Source organism: Perna viridis, chromosome 11 (genome assembly GCF_037379345.1).
Source record: "Perna viridis isolate PV_CMFRI_1.1 ecotype Kerala chromosome 11, ASM3737934v1, whole genome shotgun sequence".
NCBI classification, from domain to species: domain Eukaryota; kingdom Metazoa; phylum Mollusca; class Bivalvia; order Mytilida; family Mytilidae; genus Perna; species Perna viridis.
This window is the reverse complement of record NC_142455.1, coordinates 35,508,314-35,534,977: the sequence shown is the minus strand read 5'-3', so window position 1 is coordinate 35,534,977 and position 26,664 is coordinate 35,508,314. Positions and strand designations below refer to the sequence as shown.

General features: G+C 32.3%; 1 protein-coding gene across 2 annotated transcripts; it reads right to left on the bottom strand.

Moving 5' to 3' along the window:
* Window positions 1-1,168: 1,168 nt before the first annotated feature.
* LOC148603897 (galactoside alpha-(1,2)-fucosyltransferase 2-like) lies at window positions 1,169-16,301 on the bottom strand. 2 transcript variants are annotated; one of them, XM_088552008.1, is made up of 2 exons: window positions 16,148-16,301; window positions 1,169-4,587 (listed from the first exon to the last, which is right to left on the bottom strand). In XM_088552008.1, exons 1-2 carry the CDS (start codon window positions 16,171-16,173, stop codon window positions 3,492-3,494), a joined length of 1,122 nt encoding a protein of 373 aa, XP_088408134.1. In that variant the 5' UTR covers window positions 16,174-16,301; the 3' UTR covers window positions 1,169-3,491. The 2 variants fall into 2 exon arrangements, with proteins under 2 accessions (XP_088408134.1, XP_088408135.1); XM_088552009.1 differs by lacking the exon at window positions 1,169-4,587 and adding an exon at window positions 5,502-11,661 and having other exon boundaries at window positions 16,148-16,258.
* Between the last annotated feature and the right edge of the window lie 10,363 nt (window positions 16,302-26,664).

Here is a 26,664-nt window from a genome sequence, read left to right as displayed (position 1 = left end):
ATGATGACGACCATAAAACTTCTGTAGTGATAACCCTGTTCCAGAAGCCTATTTGTTAGAGTTTAGCGCGATACAAAAAGTCTGCGTAGTTTCGGCAAGCTCTGGCATAACGTAAGAGTTGTGATATGAACACTCCATACGCAGGAGCCGAAGGAAAATAGGATAAAATATGGCTGTATCCCGAGCTCCACAAGTAGGGAATATCAAAGCATGTGTTACTTTTTTATGTTTGATAAATGTATTAAAGACATTATTAAATGAAGTTTTTTTAATTTATGAAACGATGGCGAGAGTAGGGAGCCAAATATTTTTAAAGGTTTTGTGCAGGTCAGAATATTTATTTTCAATTTAATAGCCAAGACCAGGATGTTTCCAATTAACTAGCCAAGGTCAGAATATTTATTCTCTAGCAGTTTGCAATCAGACTTTCTATTTTCTGGTATGATGAGGTCAGATTACTTATTTCCTACATTATTTATTTTCAAAATCTGCCAGCCCCCCTAAAAATCTAATGGCCGCCCCTTACCAAATTATTAAGGAATTACTCAGCAACCTCACGTTGTGTCGCAGGACCAAATAACTTCCAATAATACACGATTAAAAATACACCTTTATTGTTCATACAGAGAAAAATCTTCACTCTTGTAGATACTACTTTTTCGTAGACTTTTATTGAGGTGCATGTAATTTGTTTTCTTTATATAAACTTACTACAGTTGCGATTACTTTTAACCTCTCTTAAATTCTGTCAGGATTTCTGTTCTATGATAGCAGATAGAACAGAAATCCTGACAGGGTCTGACAGAGGCTGTCCTGAGTCAGGACACATTTTGCCCTATTCCCTGACAGGTCCTGGTAGAAACTGTTCTGGGTCATGACAAAGGAAATACGAAAAGCTGTTCTAAACTGTCATACATTGTATTATAGTTTGAAGACCTTGAATATTGAATCTAAACTAATGACCGTGAAAATTGTGAATTTCGGAAGAAAGAACATCTCATAGGATCTGCCTAGTTTCTACATGGACCACCCATCTCTTTCAATAACAAGATCTTTGGTAATTATTTCATTCCGAAGGCAAACGATTAATTTTTAGAGGAGTGAATGCGGCTGTTATTTTTTTCTGGTAGCTCAGGAATAAACAAGCTATAAAGGATAACGATAAAACGAAAAGACAAAAATGTTTAATTTCTAAAAACTCACAGCAATAAAAATAAATACTCAACAAATTGATACAAGTTAAGGAGAATACGGTGCAAATAATTGTTAAAGCATAGCAAGATAACAAAAACTGGAAGAAAACCCACCCAACCCTAATACATCATAGCTAGTTATTTCACAAAAATTCTAATTGGTATTTAATTTGACAACGTGATATGATCCTCCCCTATTTCATGCTGTAAATTTACACCTTTTTGGAGAAAAGAGAAGATTTGAAATTCAGTGATATTTTCTGTAAGAAAATAAAGATCATTAAATATCAGGAACGGATTCCAAAATTTTGAAGGGGGTGCGACGAATAAATTAAAAAAGAGGGGTTCTAGGCTATTTTTTTAAATACATTTACCAAACTTTCTGACAAAAAAACTAAGGCGTCCCAAATCAACGATCCACCACTGCAACATTTTCTACCAGTATAACATGTAAAACAAATGCACAATTTTAAAAACAAACGAAAACAAAAGACGATCAAACCAAAGTACAAACCCAATAGGTAACTAACGTGGTCACAATGTCACTCTGCCTCTCACCACACCATATCATTCTGGTAACACATATTCATATAAATAATTGGAAAAGTCTTTAAAAAAAATTGGTAATGCTAGTTTTAAAATGAAAATTCGCCGTCTAAATCCAAAGTTTAAGGCTTTCTAACTAAAGATTGTTGTCCTGTCTCTACTTGTTTGTCAAACCACCCGTACTTTGTTCATGCTCTAAATTTAGGTGCGTATTGAAGTTACGGTCATATCATACAGTGGTGGATACATTTAAACAAGAGGCTTCCTGAATCGCTGACCTGGTTATATTTTGCCTTTCAAGGGCAATACATTTAACAAATTGTCCAGCAATTTTGACTCAAGACTTGGCAGGACTTATCATAAGGATCATTTCAGCAATTGAAAGTTTCAGGCAACTTTGATCCCTTGGAAACTTTTGTGGGCCATATGATAAGGATCGTTTTTGCAATTGAAAGCATTTCGGAGATATACGAGAAAAACTTCTGACTGACCCCTTTGTTCTATTTTTAGTGACAGCACCCATGTGTTTGAAGGATAAAAAAACCCACAATATTTCTATGCAGGATACCTCAAGATACACTAACACCAAGATTGGTTCCAATTGGTCAGGTTGTGTCAGAGGAGAAGATTTGTTAAAGGAATAACATTAAAAATAGCAAAAAAATATCGAAAAGGGCAATAACTCAAACATGGCTTCACAGATTAAAACGAAAATTTGACCATAAATAGATCTCATCATGCTGAACAGTTATATATTGTGTCAGAATTTGGCTAAACCAAACGGTTTTGGAGATATATGCTAAAAAATACTGTCTGACTTCTCTGTTCTATTTTAGTAACAGCAGCCATGACTTTCAATGGATTAAAAATCCCAACAATCCATCTGTGCAGGATACCCTAAGAAACATTCATACCAAGTTTGGTTTCAATTGGTCAAGTAGTGTGTGAGGAGAAGATTTTTTAAAAGAAATTACATAAAAAATAGCGAAAAAAAAAACGTTGAAAAAGGACAATAACTCCAACATGGCTTCACAGATTAAAACGAAAATTTGACCACAGACAGATCTCATCATACTGAACACTTATATCCTATGTCAGAATTTGGCTAAACATACTGGTTTTGGAGAAATATGCATAAAAATCCCAACATGCAGGATATCCCAAGGAAAATTCATGCCAAGATTGGTTCCAATTGGTCAGGTAATCTCAAAGACGACAACGGACGCCAAGTGATGGCAATAGCTCACATGGTCTTTGGCGAGGTGAGCTAAAAAGGGAAGCCCAAAAATGGGCCCCTAATTTTTACTACAGAAAAATGTGAATAAAAACATGCATCATACTCATTTGTCTCAATAATAAAATAATGCTACAAAGTGAATTAATGATTGAAATTCAAATAATGCTGAATTATATTGCTTTCTGAGTATTTTAACATAAATATACAATATTCTAGTTAATGTATAAACTTCAAACTGATAGGATTGACCTCCCAGTGTCCCAACTTTGATCTGCCTATGACAGAACAAAACTTTGTAAACATGTAATGGAATTCCAGAAATAGTGTTGCATGACATTTACCCAAGCTAGAAGCTCATAAAATGCATAAGAATCAAGTAGGTCAATAGATATGTGACAATATCATTTGGAATCAAACAGTTCCTTAAAGTTCCATAGTACACTTATCTATTAAATGTAAAATAAAACAAGACAATTTCAGGATGTAATTTGTTGTGTGATAGGTGTCAAGTAAAACTAATGAAATATCAACGGGCAAAGTAAAAATACAAAAATATCAAACAAACTGAAAGACTGATTTGTTGCCTTGTTCATTGCTACCCAGTGAGGAGGGAAAAAGTCCTCTTTAACTGTATCTCGGTCTAGTCTGGTTCCTGGTTCTGGGTAATTTTTATAGTAAACTGTATACCCATTAGCCAACCAGGCTCCCCACCAGCCAAAAGTACCAGTAGACAATATTGTATTATTGCACAATGACAGCAATGCCAAGTCAATGGCTGCAGTTTGTGGCGGTAAGATAATAGAATCAGAAAATTTCAAATTTTTAGAGCACCATGGAACATCATCAGAAATAACAACAAATACATTTGGTTGGGAAAACTTTTGTCTGATGTGCCCCATAGCATTATGTAGATATTCAACTGGAGCAGCTTTGAATCCAATTTTTGCAGAGGACCATATCATCATGTCAGTTCTCCTTACATGAACACAAGTTCTTAAGGAGTTTTTAACATAGGTGCGCATTATACTTGTGGCTGTCTGTAGCAAATGATCTTGAAATTGAAATTCCTTTCTCAAATCTTTTTCAATGTGAGTAAAATACTTCCAGGATTGCAAATATCCCTTAATTGTCAAATTACCATAGGGGAGTAATTCCATTTTCTTGTCATAAGCACATGGTTTATTTTCTAGAATTGTTTGGCTGCATTGAGTATTAATCAGTTTGACATGACCTACTTTAAATACAGATGCAAGAGAGACCCTTGGGTCAGCCTTAGGACTTATGAAAAACTTCACATCATTCCTATCAGCAATGCCCATTAGGGAAGCATAGGCAAACAACCAGTTTCCAAGACGACCAGATAGTTGAGCTGTAATGTAAACATCATGACGCCTTTCTATGGGTAGGCTGACCTCTGAATTTAAGTGATGCCAGCAGTGGGTAAATTCTTTGTCCCATAGTCTTCTGATTATTGTCAGATGAAGTAAAGATGGCACCAAGTCTAGCCATGCCAATATGATGTATAGAATAACACCACTAATTATAATAATACTGTGAAGACATTTTCTGGTTAATTTACTCATCACCCGGCAGCATAGTGTCGAAAAATGCCTAAAAATAGAATAAAATGTATAGAAGTAGTCATAAAGTATCAAACATCAAAGTACATGTCTTAGTAAGAATCAGGCAGGTCATATGAATGAAAGAAAATTATGTTTGACAGAAAACAGTGCATTTCAATGAAATTAAAAATGCATAAATAGTTTTTCATACTGTCAAAGCCTTCAGTTACTTATCAAACTGTCAAAGCCTTCAGTTACTTATCATACTGTCAAAGCCTTCAGTTACTTCATACTGTCGAAGCCTTCAGTTACTTATCATACTGTTGAAGCCTTCAGTTACTTATCATACTGTTGAAGCCTTCAGTTACTTCATACTGTCTAAGTCTTCAGTTACTTATCACACTGTCAAAGCCTTCAGTTACTTATCATACTGTTGAAGCCTTCAGTTACTTCATACTGTCGAAGCCTTCAGTTACTTATCATACTGTCAAAGCCTTCAGTTACTTATCATACTGTCAAAGTCTTCAGTTACTTATCATACTGTCCAAGCCTTCAGTTACTTATCATACTGTCAAAGTCTTCAGTTACTTATCATACTGTCAAAGCCTTCAGTTACTTATCATACTGTCAAAGCCTTCAGTTACTTCATACCATGTTTTGCCTGATTCTTACAGCACCTTTATTAAAGATTTAAATCAAGGTAACCAGAATTCGAATGGTAATAAACAGGAATAAGGACAAAGACAAAGAAAATGAATCCATACAACGAAGAAGATGAAAAAACTAAAATAGCAGGCACATAGAAACAAAACTAAGAAGATACCAGGACTCTGCTAAAAACTGGGAAAATGGACCATGCACTGGTAGGGGAAGCAACCTCTGCGTTTCTACAAAACAATACCCATCGCGTTGCTCATAAAATGTCATGTCCAGAAAACTATGTCATGCTGACAGCAATAAAACTTTCTTTTTTTTCTTTTTTTTTCTTTTTTTATTTTTTATTAGTTTTTTAATAGTCAGGCTTTTACAGAGACTCTTACAGCACCACCTGACTAGGGTGTACAGGGGTATTAAATTGAAATATATAAAGAAAAAACACTGACTATTTTTTACAAGAAATATAAGTTAGATCATTCAATTCAAAATATTAAGTATATAATGTTTTTGAAATAAATCCTTATATATATCAATTAAAAAAAAATGTCCATTCACTCTCTTTTCCTTGCTTCAACTATATACAATATCATTAATCCTTTTATTTTAATATTCATTCATTACTGCTTTCTACTCTCTTTGTAACTCTCATTGCACACTCTCGCACAGTTGCACCCAGATAGTATATATAAAAAAGTTTGCTCCCTTTTCTATTATTTTTTTATATTATTTGAAAATTATTGAAAATTCTGATCACATGGGGCCCAGAATAACTGTGTTTTATGTATAACATTATTTTGTGTTCCATTATACATATCTAGACTTTTATAATGTAAAATTGTTTGCTTTACACCACTTATATTTGGAAGTTTTTCATCCAATTTACACTTATAAATATAATTCTTAACAATAATAACAAGCAAATTTAACAATGATGAATATTCTGGATAACCAAGCAGTATGTTTTTCTTATCTATATTAATGTCGTGAAAAACTCTTTTCAGTCGAAGGAAAAATTCGTGTAAAAAAGCCTGAATATGGCAACACTCATAGAAAACATGCTCAATATTTTCATCATGATTTTTACAAAAAGTGCAAACCTTAGAGTTGACAAAACCTATTTTAAACAAAAAAGTATTTGTAGGAAGTATTCTGTGTAATAATTTGTATTGGAAAGTTTTAAGGTAGGAATTCTTACAACATTTTTGTAAAGTTAGAAAAATATTCCTCCATTCAAATCTTTCAATATTTACCTTTTCTTGCCATGCCTCAATTTTAGGATTAGGCAAAACAAAAATACTTTTAACCAAATCCTTATAAACAAATTTAATACTTTTACATGTCTGTAAATTTGTAATAAATTTGTTATACACAGTAAAATTTTCAAAATCATACATAGTCATTCCCTGCAACCCTTCTTTCAACTGATTTTTTAAATCAGGTGGAATGCAAGAGAGAAGACTATAATATTTAATAAAATTTTTAGTATTACAAAGCTGACCTATCCTATCAAAAGTATAAAATGTTTTTGTATGCTTGTCTATCAGATCTTTTAAATTTGTCACCCCTTTTGATTTCCATTTGATAAAATAAGGGAAATCATCAAGAGATGCAAAATTCAAAATATCTAAACTTAAAATATCCTGCACGTTTGTACAGTTTGATGATTTGATATCATGTAAACCCTTAACCACATCTCGCCAAAAAGGGTTGGTAATTTTATTACCAACTTCTCGAAGTTTTTCCTTCTGCAAATTAAATAGTCGACCTTTTGAAGTTGGTTGTTGGCAATTTTTTGCCAAATACCAAGCTCATCTGTAAAGTCTTTTAATCCAACTCATTTTTAGATATGTACTAAAAGACTCAAGGTGTATCATTTTCAGACCACCGTCACAGAAATTTCCAAGTAATGCGTTTCTTTTAATTTTCTCAGTCTTTCCATCCCAAATAAAATTATAAAACAATTTATTTATTTCATTCAACATGGTGACTTTAAGGTTTGGCAATGATGTAAGTAGATGTATAATATTTGGAAGTGCCAAAGATTTAATAACAGTAATCTTTCCTAGAAGGGTCAACTTCCTGTGTTGCCAACTTTTCAAAAGTTTGCTGATATCAATAATTTTTTGTTTGAAATTAATATCAATCATAGTTTCCATAGTAAAGAAAAATTAATTCCCAAAAGTTTAAAATTTGAGTGTGTCCAATTCAATTGTTCCTCTGCACATATAATACGATCAGAATATCTTTTACTAACTATCCATACTGCACTGGTTTTGGACTTCTTCATTTTTAATCCTGATACATAATAAAAATTTTCAAATGTTTTTAAAGATTCTCTGAGTGATATTTCAGTACCATCTAGAGTTAAAAATGTATCGTCAGCATATTGACTTATAAGTGATTCACAGTTATTAACAACAATACCTTTCACTCTTTGATTTGATTTTAATTTCAGTGATAGAAGTTCAACACCTATTATAAATAAGTATGGTGACAGCGGATCACCCTGACGACAGCCTCTTTGCAGATTAAAGAAAGATGACAGATATCCATTATTAATAACACAACTTTTGGCATTTTTATAAAAAGTTTGAAACCATTGACATATAGATGGACCAAAATTAAAACTTTGTAATGCATTAATAGTAAAATCGAATTCAACAGAGTCAAAAGCCTTTTCAAAATCAATAATTAACAACATACCTTCTAAATCATTTTCTTCTAAATAATGCATAAGATCGTAAAGCAACCTTGTATTTTCTCCAATGAATCGACCCTTAATAAACCCTTTCTGAGTATCACTTATTACATCTGTAAGTACCACTTTCAACCTATTGGCAATTACTGCAGAAGCTATTTTCGTATCAACGTTCATAAGACTTATTGGACGCCAATTCGATAAATACCTTCTGTCTTTCCCCTCTTTTGGAATACAAGTTATTACACTTTGATATTGAAATTCTGAAAATTCACCTTTTTCATACCCATACTTTAATGAAAGAAATAAAAAAGGTCCCAAATCTACCCAGAAAAACTTGTAGAACTCTGTAGTGAAACCGTCAGAACCCGGACTCTTACCATTTGACATATTCTTTAGAGCTTCTCCGCATTCTTTGAAAGTCAAGTTTCCTTCACAGAATTGTTTCATTTCTTCTGTGAGTTTAACATCATGATCAAAGAATGTGTTTCTATGTAAATCATCTCTATACTGTTGATTTTTAGATGTATACAGATTTTCATAAAACAATTTTTGTTCATTCAATATGTCTGCAGAGTTTGACAATTGATGACCTCTACTATCTGTAACTTCACACAATGTTTTGGATAAAAAATTACGTTTCTCTAAACCGCAAAAAAATTTGGAGCATTTTTCTCCATTTTCATGCCAGTTAGCTTTTGACCTGAGTAAAATACCATCCACTATTTTTTCACGGTTTTTTAACTGTTCATTCTTCTTTTCATTCAACTTATTTTTTGTATCATCACTAGGATTTAAGTGAAATTCGTCTTCTAAGGAATTAATTTCATCTTCAATCCTTTTGATTTCTATCTTCTCATGTTTGGATTTATTTATACAATATGAAATAGCAGAGCTACGTATTTTCATTTTTAAAATCTCAAAAAATAATTGATCACTACATGAAAACCCAACATTCATCAGATCATTCAAATCACCAGAAGTATGATATTCTAAAATAGTATTCTGAATACATTCTTTTACCATAGCAACATATTCAGAATCATGTACTAACTGGGCATTAAATTTCCAATACCCTTTACCTTGTCTTTCTAATGATACGGAAAAATTGAAAAAAATTGCAGAATGGTCAGTTCTGTACCCTGGAATAATATCTGTCTTCTGTCATAAGAGAATATAAATCTTCAGATACCAAAAAATAATCAATTCTATTCTGCTTAATAGGAGAGTGCTGTCGCCAGGTGTATTTCCGAGCATTGGGATTACTTATTCACCAAGCATCAATTAAACTATATGTTTCTATAATATTCTGAACTGTATTTCTACAATTAACATGTCTATCATGTATAATATTAAATGTATCTATATTAATATCTTGGACAAAATTCCAATCACCACATAACAAAATAGATGAATTATTATATAACAATAATTTCTGTAGTATATCAGTAAACAAAGCATGTTCATCAGTATTATAACCATATAAGGATGCTAATGTTAAACGCTGATTTTTTATAATAAGATCTATAATAATATATCTACCACTGTTATCACATGTTATATCATGTATGTCAATATCAACTAAATCTTTAAATAGAATACAAACACCAGCACTTCTAATATTACAATGACTAAAAACAATCTTTGACCCCCATTCATCTTCCCATACCTTTTCTATATCTTTTGTACTGTGTGTTTCTTGAAAACAAATAATATTAGACTTTTGTTCCCTTGCCCAATTAAACAAGTCTATTCTCTTTTTCTTATTAGAAGCAAGGCCCCTAACATTCATAGACATCACTTTGATCACATCGGTCATGCTAACCAGTGTCCAAAAATATATACATGTATATTAATGAGCAAAACAAATTCAAAATACCTAAATGAATCACCACACACACACTCACACACTCATACACAAGATGTCGCAGTAATTCTATAAACATTGTGTCAAATGGCAGCTTTTGTTTGGATTTCAAAAATTTTATTCCAATAAATTAGTCAAAAAATTTAAGAAATATCTATTCATTTTCTTTTAATATGTTAATGATGAGTCGCATATTGAAATTTAAAAAAAAATAAACATATATGTGAAATCAGACAAAAATAAGAAAAACCTAAATTGTCCCTCATTTTAAAATATAGCAGTTATCTCCCATTACAAAAAACAGAATTAAGTACTATAATAACCATTTCTGTTTAACAATGTATTTGTCATAATCAATTTGAACATACATGTATATACAATAAGTACATTTTACCTTACATAATGTAAAACAAACAACAGTATTCTCTCATGTCAAACTACAGAAAAATAAATATCATAAACAAAATAAACTGCAGTTATCTCCCATTATCATGGCATGAAGCTAACTTGTTACTGGTTTAAAATTACTACCAAAATATAACATGCAAAATTAAATTAAAATTTCAATGAGGAAAAGGAGCACAAATTGAAAATTTTTATTAAAAAAAAAAAAAAAAAAAACAAACAAACCCAAAATCCCTAACTTTATTAATTAAATTGGAAAAGAGAAAAGAAATAAATAAATGGCATTGATTAAACATATTTCTTTAATATAAAAGATAACATTTGAGAAGAATAAATACTATAATCTAAAGACTAGTTGTCTTAATAACTAGGATTGACCTCCCTTTACAAGAAATATCTCACTTTAATTTTTTACTTTAAGATACAAACTGTTTACATGACTGACAAAAATATTAATGTTTAGCATTTTTTTCATCCACATTGTCAAACAAATTAAACTTAATTCTCGTTCCTGATTTTGTTTTTCCAAAGACAGAACCATTGTAACACCATACACTTTCAAATCTTTTTGTTTCCGAAAGTCTAGAAATGAGACCCATGTTATGCCTTGTCACACCATCTACCAGTTTAACACCACCTTTCGGCAAGTTCTTCTTTTGCCGCATTATTTTGGATTTGACATCGGAATTGATCAATTTCACAATGATTGGTCTTGTCTGCCTTGGTTTACCCGGAATTCGGTGTATTGCCTGAATGTCGGACTGAGCAATATCAATACCAAGTTTTTCTTTCACAATATTCTGCGTAAAAATTTCCCTCAAATTTTCACCTTCCACTTCTGCACATTGCATTACCTTAATATTGAATTTGCGGGAATATTGTTCATTATAATTTGCCATTTCTAATGATTGTTTTGATCTTTCATATTTATCCCCTGTATTACGCTTTAATTCAAGAATGTTTTGACGCTGTTTTGCAAATGCTTGTGCTGTTTTTTCCTCTTTTTCATTTACTTTATTTGTCAGTTCAAGTATTGATTTGCAATTTGAGGCAATGGATTCCCTCAGCTCTTCATTTTCTAGTCTCAGTTCTTCTATTGCTTTAGATTGCTTGTCTAATTTTTCTCTTAGTTTATTGTCAATATCTTTTCTCATATCATTGGTAAAATTTTTTACAACAGAAGTCACAATTGTTTCTAAATCTTCTTTTTTTACAAGGGTTGACAATGCACTATTTAAATCATCTTTTTTCATAACACATTCAAGACTTTCTTTTATAGAGTCTAAATCAGATTGTATTGTCCCCAAATCAAGACTTACATTACTGTCTGAAGATAGATCTAGTCTCTTGAATTTAGCTCCAGGCTCTCTTGTTGATTGTCCTTTGTTACTGCCCTTATCTTTTCCTGGTCTATCAACTTTTTTGGCTGCTAGCAATGTTTGTACAGTTTTTTCTTTAACTTTTTCCCCAGGGTTTGACATGTTTATAAATTAGTCCTATTGTAAATTAAATCCAAATTTCACAAATGTTTAAGGTGAAAATGTAGAACTTTGTAGTGTTGAATAATGTTCACTTCTCACTTATAGAGTGAAAATTTTGATATTTTCACAAAAATCTTCTTATTCCCAAGGAATTTTTAGAAATAATATGCACATCCAGAAAGTCCATAGTGAGATGGATATTCCAATATAAAATTTATGTATAATCTTCCATTTAAAGAGGAAATCCAAACAAAAAACCGCAGAGCCAGCAATCCACAGTATTGTAGAACTGCCTAATTTTGGTCTCGTAATCTGATGCTTTGTAACATTTATCACTTTAAAAAATTGTCAAGCATCTGTAAATCTATATATCTAGAAATAGCTCAAGCTAAGGCCTTCAGGATGCAGTAAAAATTTTCTGGAAAAAAATTACCCACAGCATATAGGGTTACCATAGAAACCATGCAAAAGTATGCGAAAATTTGCAAAAAAAGTTCATAAAATCAGGTTTAAAAATATCAAATTTCCCGCAAAATATCTGAAATTTTTATTTCAATCCCTGAAACTGTTCAAACTTTTCCCTTCAAAAACCCCTTCCTCATATGGGCATCGCCGGTTAGATTTTGAGCTATTTCACTTTGTAATCCACTTATTAAATTTAGCATGGTAAAAAATTGACTTCCTTTCACTTAAGTCAAATTGTCATTGAAAAAAAGCCCCTTCAACATTGAAAATATATAAAACATTGCAAAATACTTTTAAAAGTCCCCTTTTTTCAGAAAATGTTTTATCAACAATAGATTCTTCATTTTTAATCACTATAGCAACCACCGGTTTCCATTTATGTCATTTTTCATCCCTAGCCAAAAGTGCGAAACTAAACTAAACTGTGGAGTGCTGGCAGAGCAGATATCTAGGTGTTTTGTTCGGCGGCCATCTTGAAACCTTTTTCGTATGAATTGTGATATGATGAATACTCCATGGGCAGCAAACTCTGGCATAACGTATGAATTGTGATATGAATACTCCATGGGCAGGTGTTTAGGGAATGCTGTCATATATTAAAGTAAAGTAATAGTCATCACTTTTGTCGTATAGTTAAGTCACGAGTTTTCCCTTTCAATAGATAAGTAAGAGTTGGTCAAGATATGAGGCTGACTTCATAGTGTCTGTAATGTCCTTAATATCAAGTTTTTAAATGGTAGAAAGCAAACCAAAGGGGTCTAATATAACAAGTGATATACCACAAGGATAATTTATCACACCAATACTATATTTGTTCTTAATATGAATGATATATAGACTCTGATATCACAAGAAAATGTTTGACAGTGCACTGCTTCATACGTTGCATTTCAGTATCATTTACAGAGTTATTTCATAATTTTGAATTCTAAAATCTCCTAAGAACAAGGATAATATGAAAAGCTACATGTTAATTTCTGTTTACTATAACATTCTTAACAAAATATCAAAAATGAATCTCATTTTGAATAATTCTTATCTGGTGTGCTAATTAATTTCTACACCTGAAAAATTAATTGTAATAATAAAAAAAATATAAGGAGAAATCCAAGACCGACTCCAAACATATCTCAACATACCCATGGTGTTGTAAATTGTTAACACTGAATTCTTTGATTAAAAATCACCATACTGATTTATAATACAAATGACATTCGATTTATCTTGAAAATGAATGACACCAAAATGCATGTGGCACTGTAGCAATATGCCAGCTTGCTTAATATGAGGGTTTGTTGTTGATTGCAATATCACCCATACTTATGCCACAATCATTAAGATAAATTCTTACTTTAGATCATGGATCTGGAAGCGGTCAAAAATGCCGGTCATTGACCGACAAATTTTGCAAATGACAGACGACAATTTTCCAATATCGGACATAAAAAAAATTGTCAACCCTTATAAATTACAGTCTACGTGGTTATATTAGTGTATAAACATCCCATCTACCAGTCTCCTAATTGTTTATTGGAAATTAATTGACAGGTGTGTGTCAATTTTAGCTGATGTGCAGCCCCCTGTGACTGTGATTTACCTGTAACTGATTAGTTGATTGCATAATTGAATTAACGGTACACGTGCAGCCCCATTGCATATACGAATTAATTGAAGGAACTCAGAGAATCATCATACATTTATTGATTCAGAAAAGAGATTGACAAGTCTACCATTTTCCTGCCAATCTTTCACAGGTAACGAAAGAATATGGAACTGAAACATCGAATCAGTCGTACATGTAGTTTGTAATTATTAATTCATCGATTGAATCGTTTTAACACAGAAGTCAACAGACCATTTAAATCAACAGATCAAATGTGTTCGCGATTTTCTTTTATAAATAATCAACATTTTTTTCATCACTCTGAAGTTTTCGGCTGTTTGCCTATGTGATGAAAAAGTCTGAGAGATATGATTGTTTTGTTTACATGTGTGGTCGAAACCAAACTCTTTCACTCGCTCTGATATTTTTTAATAGACAGAATATGTGATGAAATAACACACTTTTCAATATTTATCTTAAAATAAGTACATACAAAGTTTATTTTCGATCTGAGCATGTAAAAAATGTCAGCTGAAGTTTGATACAATGTCCGGCATGGGGTACTACTAAACAAAGCTTTTTCAAAACTTTTTTCACAGCACTATGAGGAACAGGGGTAATTTCTGCGTAGGACTATTTTTGCGTACTTTCCAAATGCTCAATGGTTGAATTGGTGGTCTGTAACCTTTATTGAATAAAAGTTTCTTTGTATCTAAATAGTGATATTCTTTTATTTTTAGCTAAAATAAATGTTTTTGGTGCATTTCTGTAGACATTTATTTACATACGGTCACGACTTCAACATTTTCGTTTCGCCAACATGGCAGCCGTAAAGTCTGGAGGTACACAATTCATGACAATTTCAGTGTGTAATATTGTTTTTATGCAAGTTGTAGTTTAATCATGTTATTTTGTCATTTTCATATGTTTTTAAAACTTTTTCAGTCTTTAATATTGTATTTTATTACTCATTTATAAATAACTACCAAATGTCATGACAGATTGTTGTAAACAAAGGATAGAGTAAGTATAAAATGGATTCGGAATGGAGATGAAAAAAAAAAACGTCAAGAATGTTCAAATAGATATATATATGATGATTATTTGAGGCGTAAAAATTCAAACGATGGATATAAATTTATTCAGTACCCAAGTATGTTGATTTAATATGTGGTACGAAAATATCATGATATGAAATGACTAACTGCTAGCGTTGATAGTACACAGCATTCTCAAACATCTCGAAAAATGTCTATGTCATTTACCACAAAAAATAGATGGGATATTTTGACATTCGAATCTATTTACTGATTAATTACGTTTCCTCACCGTCACCGTAACATTATTAGTTTATTTATCTAGTCGCAATTTTGAACTGTCTGCGAGTGGAAATACCTACTCCAAAAATCATGTTTAAATTTAAAAAGACACTTTAATTTAATAAAATAGGCCTAACTTTGAATCATAACAAGTTATATACCATGCATCATTGTTTCCGTTTATTTAAATCCAAATAAATAGCTATTTAACTCCTTCACATCACCAGACTTTGCGAACTGATCGTGCGACAATGTCTAGATGCCGATCTATGAATAAATATCCAGAATAGTAGTTGATATATTATTTTCAATGGTCACCAGAACCACCAGACTTTTGTGCTCTTTACCACTCTTTGTTTATACTCGGCGTCACATAAATAACATACTGTTAAAATGTGAATAAAAATATTTTCTACGACTTTATTGACACCTACCGTCATTTAAATTGTCTTAAATGACTTGCTCATTCGTTTAGCCAAACGGCTTCTCCCTAAACATTGAATCGTTAAATTCCAGTCAGATTTTAATTCTCGGTGCCAATATTTACATCGTAAAAAGTCGGTCATGTTTACAGTGATCAGGTTGCTAGGAGATGTTGTTTATGTTTAAATGGTTTGTCCAAAAACCGAAGAACCCAGAATGCATTTCGGCATTATTTCGGATATCCCGGATTTATTTTACGCAAACAACGTACAATACTGAGAAGTTGATCAAGCAGACGATTGTCACAGGAGTTCAACGGGAACTTGCGAACTTCGTTTGTAAACAAATCGTCCCGTAGAAACCAACATGGTGGATATTAGTATGGGATTTTCCCGTAAGGATTTGTTACGCATGATTTAAGCTAATAAGCGACTTGTTTAGGGAGAAGCCGTTTGGCTAAACGAATGAGCAAGTCATTTAAGACAATTTAAACGACGGTAGGTGTCAATAAAGTCGTAGAAAATATTTTTATTCAAATTTTAACAGTATGTTATTTATGTGACGCCGAGTATAGTAGGACCGTACGGACGTTCTAGGTTTTTGACCTTCGTGAAACCACAAAAGTGTAACTCAATATTCAATAGTTAGCGCTACTCGTGGTATCAACGTTTATTTTATGTGATATACTAACCTTAAAATTGTCCAAAAAGTTAACATGCAGTGTAAATTATAAAATATGTGAACCCAGAACTGCTTATCATCTTATGATGAGTTTCTTCTAGTGTTTTTTTTTTAATTATAAGGGAAGGCAACGCCGCCCCAGAGGTGTATAAAGGCGTCTAGTCAACTTGTCCCATGTACAATTTGTCACAACTACTTCAGTTTTAAAATTTGATCATTTGATTTTAGTTGATAAAGAGAAAAAATGATAAATAAATAAGTACCTTGGTAGACCAGAGCCATTTAAATCACAGTTTCTGGATAAACAAAGTTATGGACAATAGACAATAGACAATATTTATTAGCTCAAACACATATAAATAAAATGGTTATTACATGTAATATAAAGAATTACAAAGCAACATATCAACACACATTGGATAATCACACATATGAATATTTTCATGAGTATGATGTGACAGTGGTTTAACTTTTACAGCAATATCTATACATTTATTCTGATTTCCCAACATTCCTTCACGAAGTTTATAATTAATTTAAGTATGCTGTATAAGCTACTTTTTAGTAAGTAAATTCATTCATTCATTAACAAAACGAAATTTAAGTACGAAAAACTACTGATTTTTTTCAGTTTTCCAATTAATTGTTTTCTTTGTTGTGTATAATGAGAACATATTGAGAAAAAGTGGTGTTCGTCCTCAATATCACCGTAATTACATGAATCATAAATTCTCTTATATCTGTCTATATTATTAAGGGCTTTCCCTACATGGGAAAGACCTTATTGTTTTTCTAATGTTTTTTTTTTCATTCTTTTCTCATTTGCAAAATTTTCTTTGACATGCTCTCCCCTATTCATCTTTCAAGATATCATTACCAAATTTTGACCATCGATAGAGCTCAATAGGAACTTTTATAAGATGACCATGTAAAGAATTCCATTATCCATTGTAGAAGTTTTCGCCCTTTTATTGCCGTTTTTTTTTCAATATGATCCCCCGAACTCATTTTTCAGGATATCATGACCATATGTGGTGAACATGTAGATGTCATCATGTTCTATTTTGAAATGACCCTGCTAAGGATTTCATTATCATCTTTAAGAGTTATTTCCCTTTAAAACAATTTCTTTCAATCCCTCATATCTTGAAACCATAATAGATAGAATCAATCTGGAAGCGGTTTCATGTACATAAGCAGACGACCTAATTAATAAATATGAATTTGTATTTTGTTATCAAACCATATGAAAGTTATAGCCCTGAAATATCATACTTAAGATTAAAAAAATATATATTTCGAGAACCGCAAGTTGTAGAGACATGGGACCTTCATTAATGATCTTTGGTCCGTGTGACCTTTCATTTCCACTTAAAGTCAAAAGTCACAGAGTGCTGTTTTTTTTTTACTTTTAACATTTACTTTGACACGGCCCTGTTTCGCTATCTTTCAAGATATCATTGTCACATTTGGACCATCAATCGACCCCATGTTGGACTTTGTCAGGATAACCCCATGAAGAATTTCATTATCTATTGTAGAAGTTATCTCCCGTTTATTAGCGTCTTATCAATATGGTCAACATGGTCCCCCGAACTCATTTTTCAGGATATCATTATCATACTTAGTGAACATGTAGATGTCATCATGTTCTTTAGAAAATGACCCTGTTAAGGATTTAATTATTATCTTTAAGAGTTATGTCCCCTTAAAACGATTTCTTTCAATCCCTTATGTCTTGAAAACCATAATAGATAGAATTAATCTAAAAACTGTTTCATGTATACAAGATGAATACCCAATGAATAAACATAAACATGTATTTTATTATCAAACCATACAGGAGTTATATCCCTTGAAATATCATACTTAAGTTTTTTCAAATTTATATATCGAGAACTAGAAGTTGTAGAAACATGGGACCTTCATCAATGATCTTTGGTCCATGTGACCTTTCATTTGCATCCAAGGTCAAAGTTCATAGAGTGCTAGAAAGCCTTCTCGCTGCAAACTACAGGCCTTGATATTAAGAAAACAATAAGAGATAAGTGCATACATACAGCGTATGAAATAAGCTTTGTATATATGATTTTTAGTTACTTTGTGTTCTTTGTTGTGTATGTTTCTTTTCCATGTCTGGTCTTTGTCCCTGGATAACATTCTTTTGATTGTTAACCTTGGTTCCCTTGATTACTCTTTATATAGTTACTTCATAAGTAAAACGTATGATTATATATTATTATACTGTTAATTTTATTTAATGATAGGTTGTATTCCTGAATTTTTATTCAATTCATGGACTGAAATTAGATACAATATTACATATTTTCCTTTTTGGAACGGATGATGTCCTTTAAAACAATTACATGTATATATAAATGACCCTTATTATACAAAATTGACGAAATCACTTTCAAACGGGACAAATGTTATTCTGTTGACATTTAACACAACACTAGCGGCAGGGGCTGTAGAAATGGATTAGCGCTATAACCTTTGTTCCCTTGATTAATCTTCCAATAAACTGTATCAAAGACCTTTCTATGGTCTATGAAAGTTGCAGTTACCTTCTTTTTCTTAGATTTGTGGTGATCTATAATAGACTTTAAGGAGAAAATGTGGTCGGCTGTTCTTGCCATTGGTTTAAACCCAATTTGATTATCATTGATCAATTTATTAGAATCAGTTAACTGTCGTGAATTATCTTATTAAATAGTTTACCAAGATTAGAAGTTATCGATATACCACTATAGTTGTTTGGGTTTAGCTTATCCTCCTTTTTATGTATTAATGAAATATAACTTTCATTCCATATTTTAGGGACGGTACTAGTATGAAATATATGATTAAATAACTTAAAGGAATGAGTAGAATTTGAAGACCAGATTCTATCATTTCATTTGAAATGAGGTCTGCTTCTGCTGATTTGCCATTTTTAAGGGATTTTACTTCTGTTATGATTTTTTCGGCAGGTTTTGGGTTATTGACAATATGTTCTTCTTTGTTAGATTCTAGTTCTTTTTGTTTATCATTTAGATTCATAATAATGTAGTCATGGAAACTATTATTTTGATATTACAAGAGTAGATTTCTTTAAAAATATCAACAAAAACTTTTTCATTCAAATTTATCTCTGAAAGGGCAGTTAATTCATTTATAAGATTCCAAAATGACTTTGGATCTTTATTCATGTTATCGGAAATTTTGTTACAAATTTGTCTTTTATATTCGGGCAATGATCCGAGATAGGAGTAAAATAATTGACATGAAAAGTACGAATGCTTTGAAATAGATAAAGAGAGGCGATAGTATAATCAACAATGCTGCATCCATTATATGTGAAACATGCATATTTATCAGGTAAATCACCTAATGTTCTGCCATTGACTATTCTGAAACTATTTTCCTTACAAAAATCTAACAGAAGCTTTCCACTTTTGTTTAATGTTTTTTTTTTATCAAGGTTATATATATGAAAGTCTGAGATATAATTGTCATCAACTACCTTTGGGAAAACCAAATCATCTGTTTATATAAAGTATTTGTATAAGCATTAAAGTCTCCTTTGATAAGAATGTCATCTAATTTACTATAGTGTTCAATATTTTGAAGAAGTGTTGAGAGTCTTTCATTTAAGTCGTCGACATTATTCAATGACGGTTTTGGAGAAAATGTATTATTCTGATATAAGTATCTTTTTTCAATTTAAAAAAAGTTTCATCAAGTTTAGCCCACGTAATATCTTTATGACTACTAGATTGTTTTGTTACACCTTTAGAGAGTTTATTTTTGACATACATAACACTGCCAGATTTTGTCTCGCTTTTTTTTTTATGTTTTATTTTGTTACTACTACAGATACAGACAAATCCGGGATGTGGTTTACCACTGTCACACCATGTTTCAACAAAACTTATTACATGCATTTTCGAAACCAAATTTATACAAAGTATTCAATATTGATTTTTTCTTCAGTTAAGCACTGAATATTCCATGTTCGGATTTTAAGATTTAAGTCAATACTGCTAGATTTTGGCACCAATCGTTCGCATAAACAGTATGACTAATTAGATAAAAGGATAATAATTTACTTTTCATATTGGCTAATTTGGCTTTCAGATAAGAAATCATCCTTATAATAAAAGCACTTGGAATTCCTCCACAGAGATACATTTACTAGAATGGAAAATAATAAATGATTACGAAAAAGGATATAAGAATGAAAAATGAGAATTATACCGGTTCAGATATACCCTAAACATAAAAATAGCAAAATTTGAAAATACACATGATCAACAGGCTAGCCATTCAAAGACAAAACATCGATCTAGTTTATAAAATTACAAAATTTTCAAGAGTAATCAAGGGAACCCATATTCTAGCGGAAATCAAAAGAATGTAACTCAGGGACGAAGATCTTGACCAGACGTGAAAAACACATACATAACAAAAAACATAATATAACCGAAATAATACATGCAAAGTAACAAAACTAAATGAGCACCTGGATAACTAAAAACTGGGAGTATGGACCAAGTGCACCGGTAGGGTAAGCGTCCTCTGCTTTCCTAGAAACATCCACCGAGTTGCTCATAAAAAGTCAAGTCCAGGGTAGACGAAAGCGGAAAGGAAACTATGACACGTTGAACAAATCAGTTTTCATGGTGCAGTTAGATACACCGCTACGATCCACGAGTTCATGATGTCGACCATGAAATAGTGTCAATCAGGTTAGACAATGGTTTATTAGTAAAATAAAAAAAATTCAGAAAATAACATTGCATTAATAACAGTTCCAAAATGATTCATAAGGCTACTATTGATTATATAAATCATTGTCTAGCCCTTACCAACAGTATTTTCTCTTCGATATGCACCACTGCTAATGGTGTATGCATAATTTTCATGTTTATAACCATTGTGTCTATTTGGTTTTGTGTCATGACTATTTATTGTAAATGTGTTGGTATAATAAAACATTTGTATTTATATTAGTATTTTCGTCTTTTTCCAATTGAATGCAGCATAATATATGAAAAAAATGGATTTAATCTTCAATTTGGTTTGCATTGCATGATTTGCAGTTTCTGTCATTTTTATGCCTTTAGCTGTTTAGTAGCATTTGCTTTCATATCTAGTTCACATTACTTTTATTTTAGTGCTATATCTGTGTGCATTATTACTTACATGTTATTTATAATTTGTATGTCATGTTGTTTTAAGTTTATACGTATGTCTTGTGTTTATTTATGTCGATTTTAAACGCTCTACAGAGCTTATGTTTTCTTGTTTGATATATCGACTTTAAATAAAGTTTACTTGATTTGACTTGACTTGACTTGTTAATCTTTTAAATTTAATTAAACAATATACGTTTTCTGCTTTCTTACTGCTGTGTTGAGTTTGAGTGCTCTGATCAGTGGTTCTTTTTTATGGCGGTTATGTTATATTTAAGAAGATGTATATTGGATAGCAAGAAACGAAATCCTAATTCATTAACACATTTATGTACTGTAAGCAGCCAATTGTTATTTTGGGAAATATTAGTATAGATTTCATTTGAAATTATAAATGCTCTCCAAGAATTTAATGGGCTGGGTTATCATTTCAATTTTAAAACGATGTCTGTTGAGTTTTACTAAGCATGCAACATTATTTGCTATGTTGGGAACTCCAAGAATCTCTTTGACAAATTTATGTGGAGAAGTTCAAAAGGCTCTGTATCTTTAAATTTACTATCAATACCCCAAATTTCACAACTGTAAAGAAAAATGGGATTGATTAGCATATTAAGTAGTTTTTCAAGTTGCGTGCACGGATTATTTAATCTTACACATTTCTTTATTTTGAACCATGCCTCGCGACCTTTTTCCATTAATGTTTTTCAGGAGGTGTTCAAATTATCAGTATGTTTTATAGTTCACCTAAATAACGATATGATATTACTGTTTCAATATGGTTTTCATTTAATTATAAATTATTCAAAAAGGATTTTCCGTTTGAGTTTAAAACTATACCTTAAGACTTTTGCTGGTTAACCTCTAGTTGCATGAAGCATAGAATTTATTCAAAATGTTAAGAGAGTTTCATTTTTTTTGTGCTAGGTGACAGTATTATAACATCTGCAATGAACTACATATGTACTAGATATATTACCAATTATAATTGGAACAACTGACTTTCATTAAGATGGACATCAAGTCATTAATATATAGATTGAAGATAGTGTGGCTTAGGACACAACCTTATCTTTTTTGGAGATAAATTTCTTACTCAAACCTTGTTTAAATTTCAGTCTACAAGAGGGATCACGATACATTGGCCAAATCATTCTAAGAAACCAAGGAGAAACAGTTATTTCTCCACAATCTACAGAAAAGACCATCGCAATACTGTATTAAAGGCCTTTTTAAATCTATAAAAGGTACAAAAAAAACTTTTTATTGTTTGATTTATATATCTCGACAATGGACTTAATTGTGAATATAAGATCTGTAGTTCTAGATTTTTCTTTAAATCCAATTTAATTTTTGTAGGTTAGCTTATCATCTATACACAGCATTTTTCTAGCTAATAAAACTATGTTGAAACGTTTCCCTTCACCAGATGTTATCGCCATTCTTATGAATTAACGAAATATAACTCTAACTCCATAGTTTTGGAAATTGTCCATTTATGAAAACCATACTGAATAGTTTACAGATGGGCCCTATAAGTTCATGTATGACATATTTGATATTAGGTTGCTGGCTGTTATTTCTCATTTTTAATAGTTTTAACAGCTTTCAATATTCCATCTTTACTAAAAGAATCATCCTATTATTGTTGGTTGGTATCTCTACTTTATCAGAAACCTTAGTTAATGTAGTCGTCTTTTTAGAGTCTGAGTTATGAAAGAGTAATCAAGGGAACCAAGGTTATAGCGGTAATCAAAAGAATGTAATCCAGGGACAAAGACCAGACATGGAAAACAGACATACACAACAAAGAACATAAAGTATCTAAAATCACACATACAAAGTAAAAAAAGCAAATGATTGATTGATTGTTGTTGTTGTTTATTGCCGTTTCGGCGACCAGGGCCATATCACGGCAAGAACATTTAATGCAAGGAAAACATTAAAAGCAAGATCAAAGTATCTTCATAAAATAATGAAATTAAAACAAACAGCTATTTACATATAAAAAGTTTCATAAAAGGTGAACCTAAGACATAAAATACATATAGAAACATAACTTCGATAAAACATTTAAGATGTTGAAAAATCAAGGAAGGTATCCAATTTAGATTTTATTAAATAAACCGATGTCCCGCAAGAAATCGATGATGGTTTTAGATGAAACGGTCTTGAACAAATCAAACATATTGGCGCAGTCAAAATAATTTTGCCTGATGTTGGCAAAATCCACACAATCTAGAAGAACATGTTTGATAGAGAAAGGGCAATCACATGGGATACACTCAGGTGGAGGATCAGCAACAAGCAAATGGCCATATGTGAATCTAGAATGTCCAATGCGGCATCTAGTCATGACCACTTGCTCTTTGCGATTGCCCGACCCGGATTGAGGAACGCCTAGATCGGGTTTTATGGAATTGAGTTTGTTGTGTTCAAGACCGTCCCATCGGTCCTGCCACATCTTTAAAATATATTTCCTTATTAAAGGTTTAAAATCGGTGTATGGCAAACTAACGTCCTTTATTATTTCATTTAATGCCTTCTTGGAAACCCTGTCTACAACTGAATTCCCCTGAATACCAACATGACTGGGTACCCAGAGTAAAACAATCTCTATATCGAATTCCCGAAGTCGATGAATAGAATATAAAATTTGTAAGATAAGAGTGTTTTTCAGTTTGTGATTTTTAATTGCCAAAAGACAGCTCAAAGAGTCAGAACAAATAATAAACTGTGACAGATTAGATTGAGTAATCAATTTAAGTGCTAATAATATGGCTCGAGCTTCAGCTGTGAATATGGAAGCGCTTGATGGCAACCGTTCAGTTATAGTTCTGTCACCATGGACAGCAGCACATGCAACGCTATCGCCATCTTTTGAGCCATCTGTATACACCGTCAAAAAATCTGGATAATTTGCTTTAATTTCAGAAAATTGTTGTTGTAAAAATAAAGGATTGGTATCGGACTTTTTATATTCACGCAGATCAAAAATGAAAGAAGGGTGTGGAAGCTCCCATGGAGGGCATTTCGAAGTAACAACAGGTGTCACTGCATTGGTCTCCAGATGAATTGCTTCCAAATGAGGTTTTATTCCAATTCCAAAAGGAGGGGTTTTGCTTTCATGTTTTCGATAAATGTCGACATAAATAGGATTAATGACACAGTCGTAGGCAGGGCTATCTGGGTAGGCCATAAGTTTACTTACATATTGAAGACCTAATTTCAAACGTCTGTTTTCAAGGGAGGGTTCATTTGCCTCGGCATAAAGGCTCTCAATAGGAGAGGTTCTGAAGGCACCAAGGCAAAGTCGCAACCCCTGGTGGTGAACAGCGTCTAAAATTTTAAGGTAAGATTTTTTGGCGGAACCATAAACAATAGATCCATAATCAAGTTTAGACCTAACCAAAGATCTATATAAATTTAATAAAACTGAGGTATCAGCACCCCAATCGGTACTGGACACCATTTTTAAGATATCTAGTGCCTTAAGACACCTAGATTTAAGTAATTTGATATGGGGAAGAAAAGAAAGTTTACTATCAAAAAGTAATCCAAGGAATTTTGTTTCTTCTACTATTTTGATTTTATTACCATAAAGAAAGCGATCTGGGTCCGGATGCAGCTTTCGCTTTCGACAAAAGTGCATACCAACAGTTCTAGATGTAGAAAACTTAAACCCATTCTCCAAAGCCCATTTCTCAATTCTTTTGAGGCAAAGTTGTAACTGCCTTTCAATATTATTCATATTTTGTCCCCTGTAGCAGATCAAAAAGTCGTCTACATACAAGGAACCGTCAATATTGTCCTTCAAAACTTGGGCTAAACTATTAATTTTAATACTAAAGAGAGTGACAGAAAGAATACTTCCCTGAGGAACTCCCATTTCCTGTTCCTTCTCCTCAGAAAAAGTCGAATTTACCCTCACATTAAAATGACGATCTGACAAAAAATTAGACAAGAACAGAGGAAGTCTTCCTTTCAACCCCATATCAAATATATCTTTTAAAATACCATATTTCCACGTCGTGTCATAGGCTTTTTCTAAATCGAAAAAGACCGACACAACATGTTCATTTTTAGCAAATGCATTTCTGATGAGCGTTTCAAACCGGACTAAATGGTCAAGAGTACTTCTGCCTTGCCTAAAACCACACTGAATATTAGTGAGTAAGTTGTGCTTCTCAAGGAACCACACAAGGCGATCATTGACCATTCGTTCCATTGTCTTGCAGACGCAGCTTGTCAATGCGATCGGGCGATAATTTGAAGGATCCGTATGATCTTTTCCTGGTTTTGGAATAGGGACTACTGAAGCCGTTTTCCAGATGGACGGAACGTTACCAGAAGTCCATATCTCGTTCATTAACGCAAGAGGTGTATGTAGAGATGGATCAGGAAGATGTTTCAAAAGTTGATAGTGAATATTATCTAGCCCACTAGCTGTATTGTGGGCTTTAGCCAGTGACGATTTTAGTTCCTCTATAGAAAATTGAGAGTTGTAGGATTCAGCATTATTTGACTTAAAGTTTAATTTTGTCTTTTCTGCAGATGATTTAATTTTTTGAAAATCCGGTTTGTAGTTAGTTGAGGATGAATGTTTAGCGAATGTTTCAGCTAGCTTATTGGCGATATCTTTTTCGGTGGTTAGAGTGGTATTACCAACTTTAAGGTGTTTCACTGAAGAATTCGAATTTTTTCCTTTTACTTTTCTAATAAAATTCCATACTTTATTGAGGGGAGTGTGAGATTTAATACTAGAAACAAAATTTTTCCAAGAGGTTCGTCTGGCTTGTTTACATGTACGTCGAGCTTTTGCTCGAAATATTCGGAAGTTTGACAGATTTGCTGGTGTAGGATTTTTGGCAAACCGGCGATGAGCCTTGTTGCGTTCTTCGATCGCTTTGTCGCACTCATCAGTAAACCATGGTTTACTAGGCCTTTTTGGATTTGTCGAGGTTTTAGGTATTGTTTTATTAGCAATTGATGTCAGTCTTTCATTAAATAATAAAATGGGATCTTCAACATCCTTCATCGCTTCTAATCGTAATTCTTCAAGACAGTGGGCTTCAAATGAAGCCCAATCTGCTTTCTCAAGTTTAAAACGAGGTTGACGTTCCTCCGTTTTGGAGGATAAATGCTCCAAAGTAATTGGAAAATGATCACTTCCGCACAAGTCATCATGAACTCGCCATGTAAACTCTGAAAGTACGAGAGGATCACAAATGCTTAAATCAATAGAAGAATACGATCCATTGCCTGAATGAAGGAACGTTGAAGATCCGTCATTAAATATGCACAAATCTTCTTGCTGAAGGAGCTCCTCAACTTTTTTACCTTTATCATT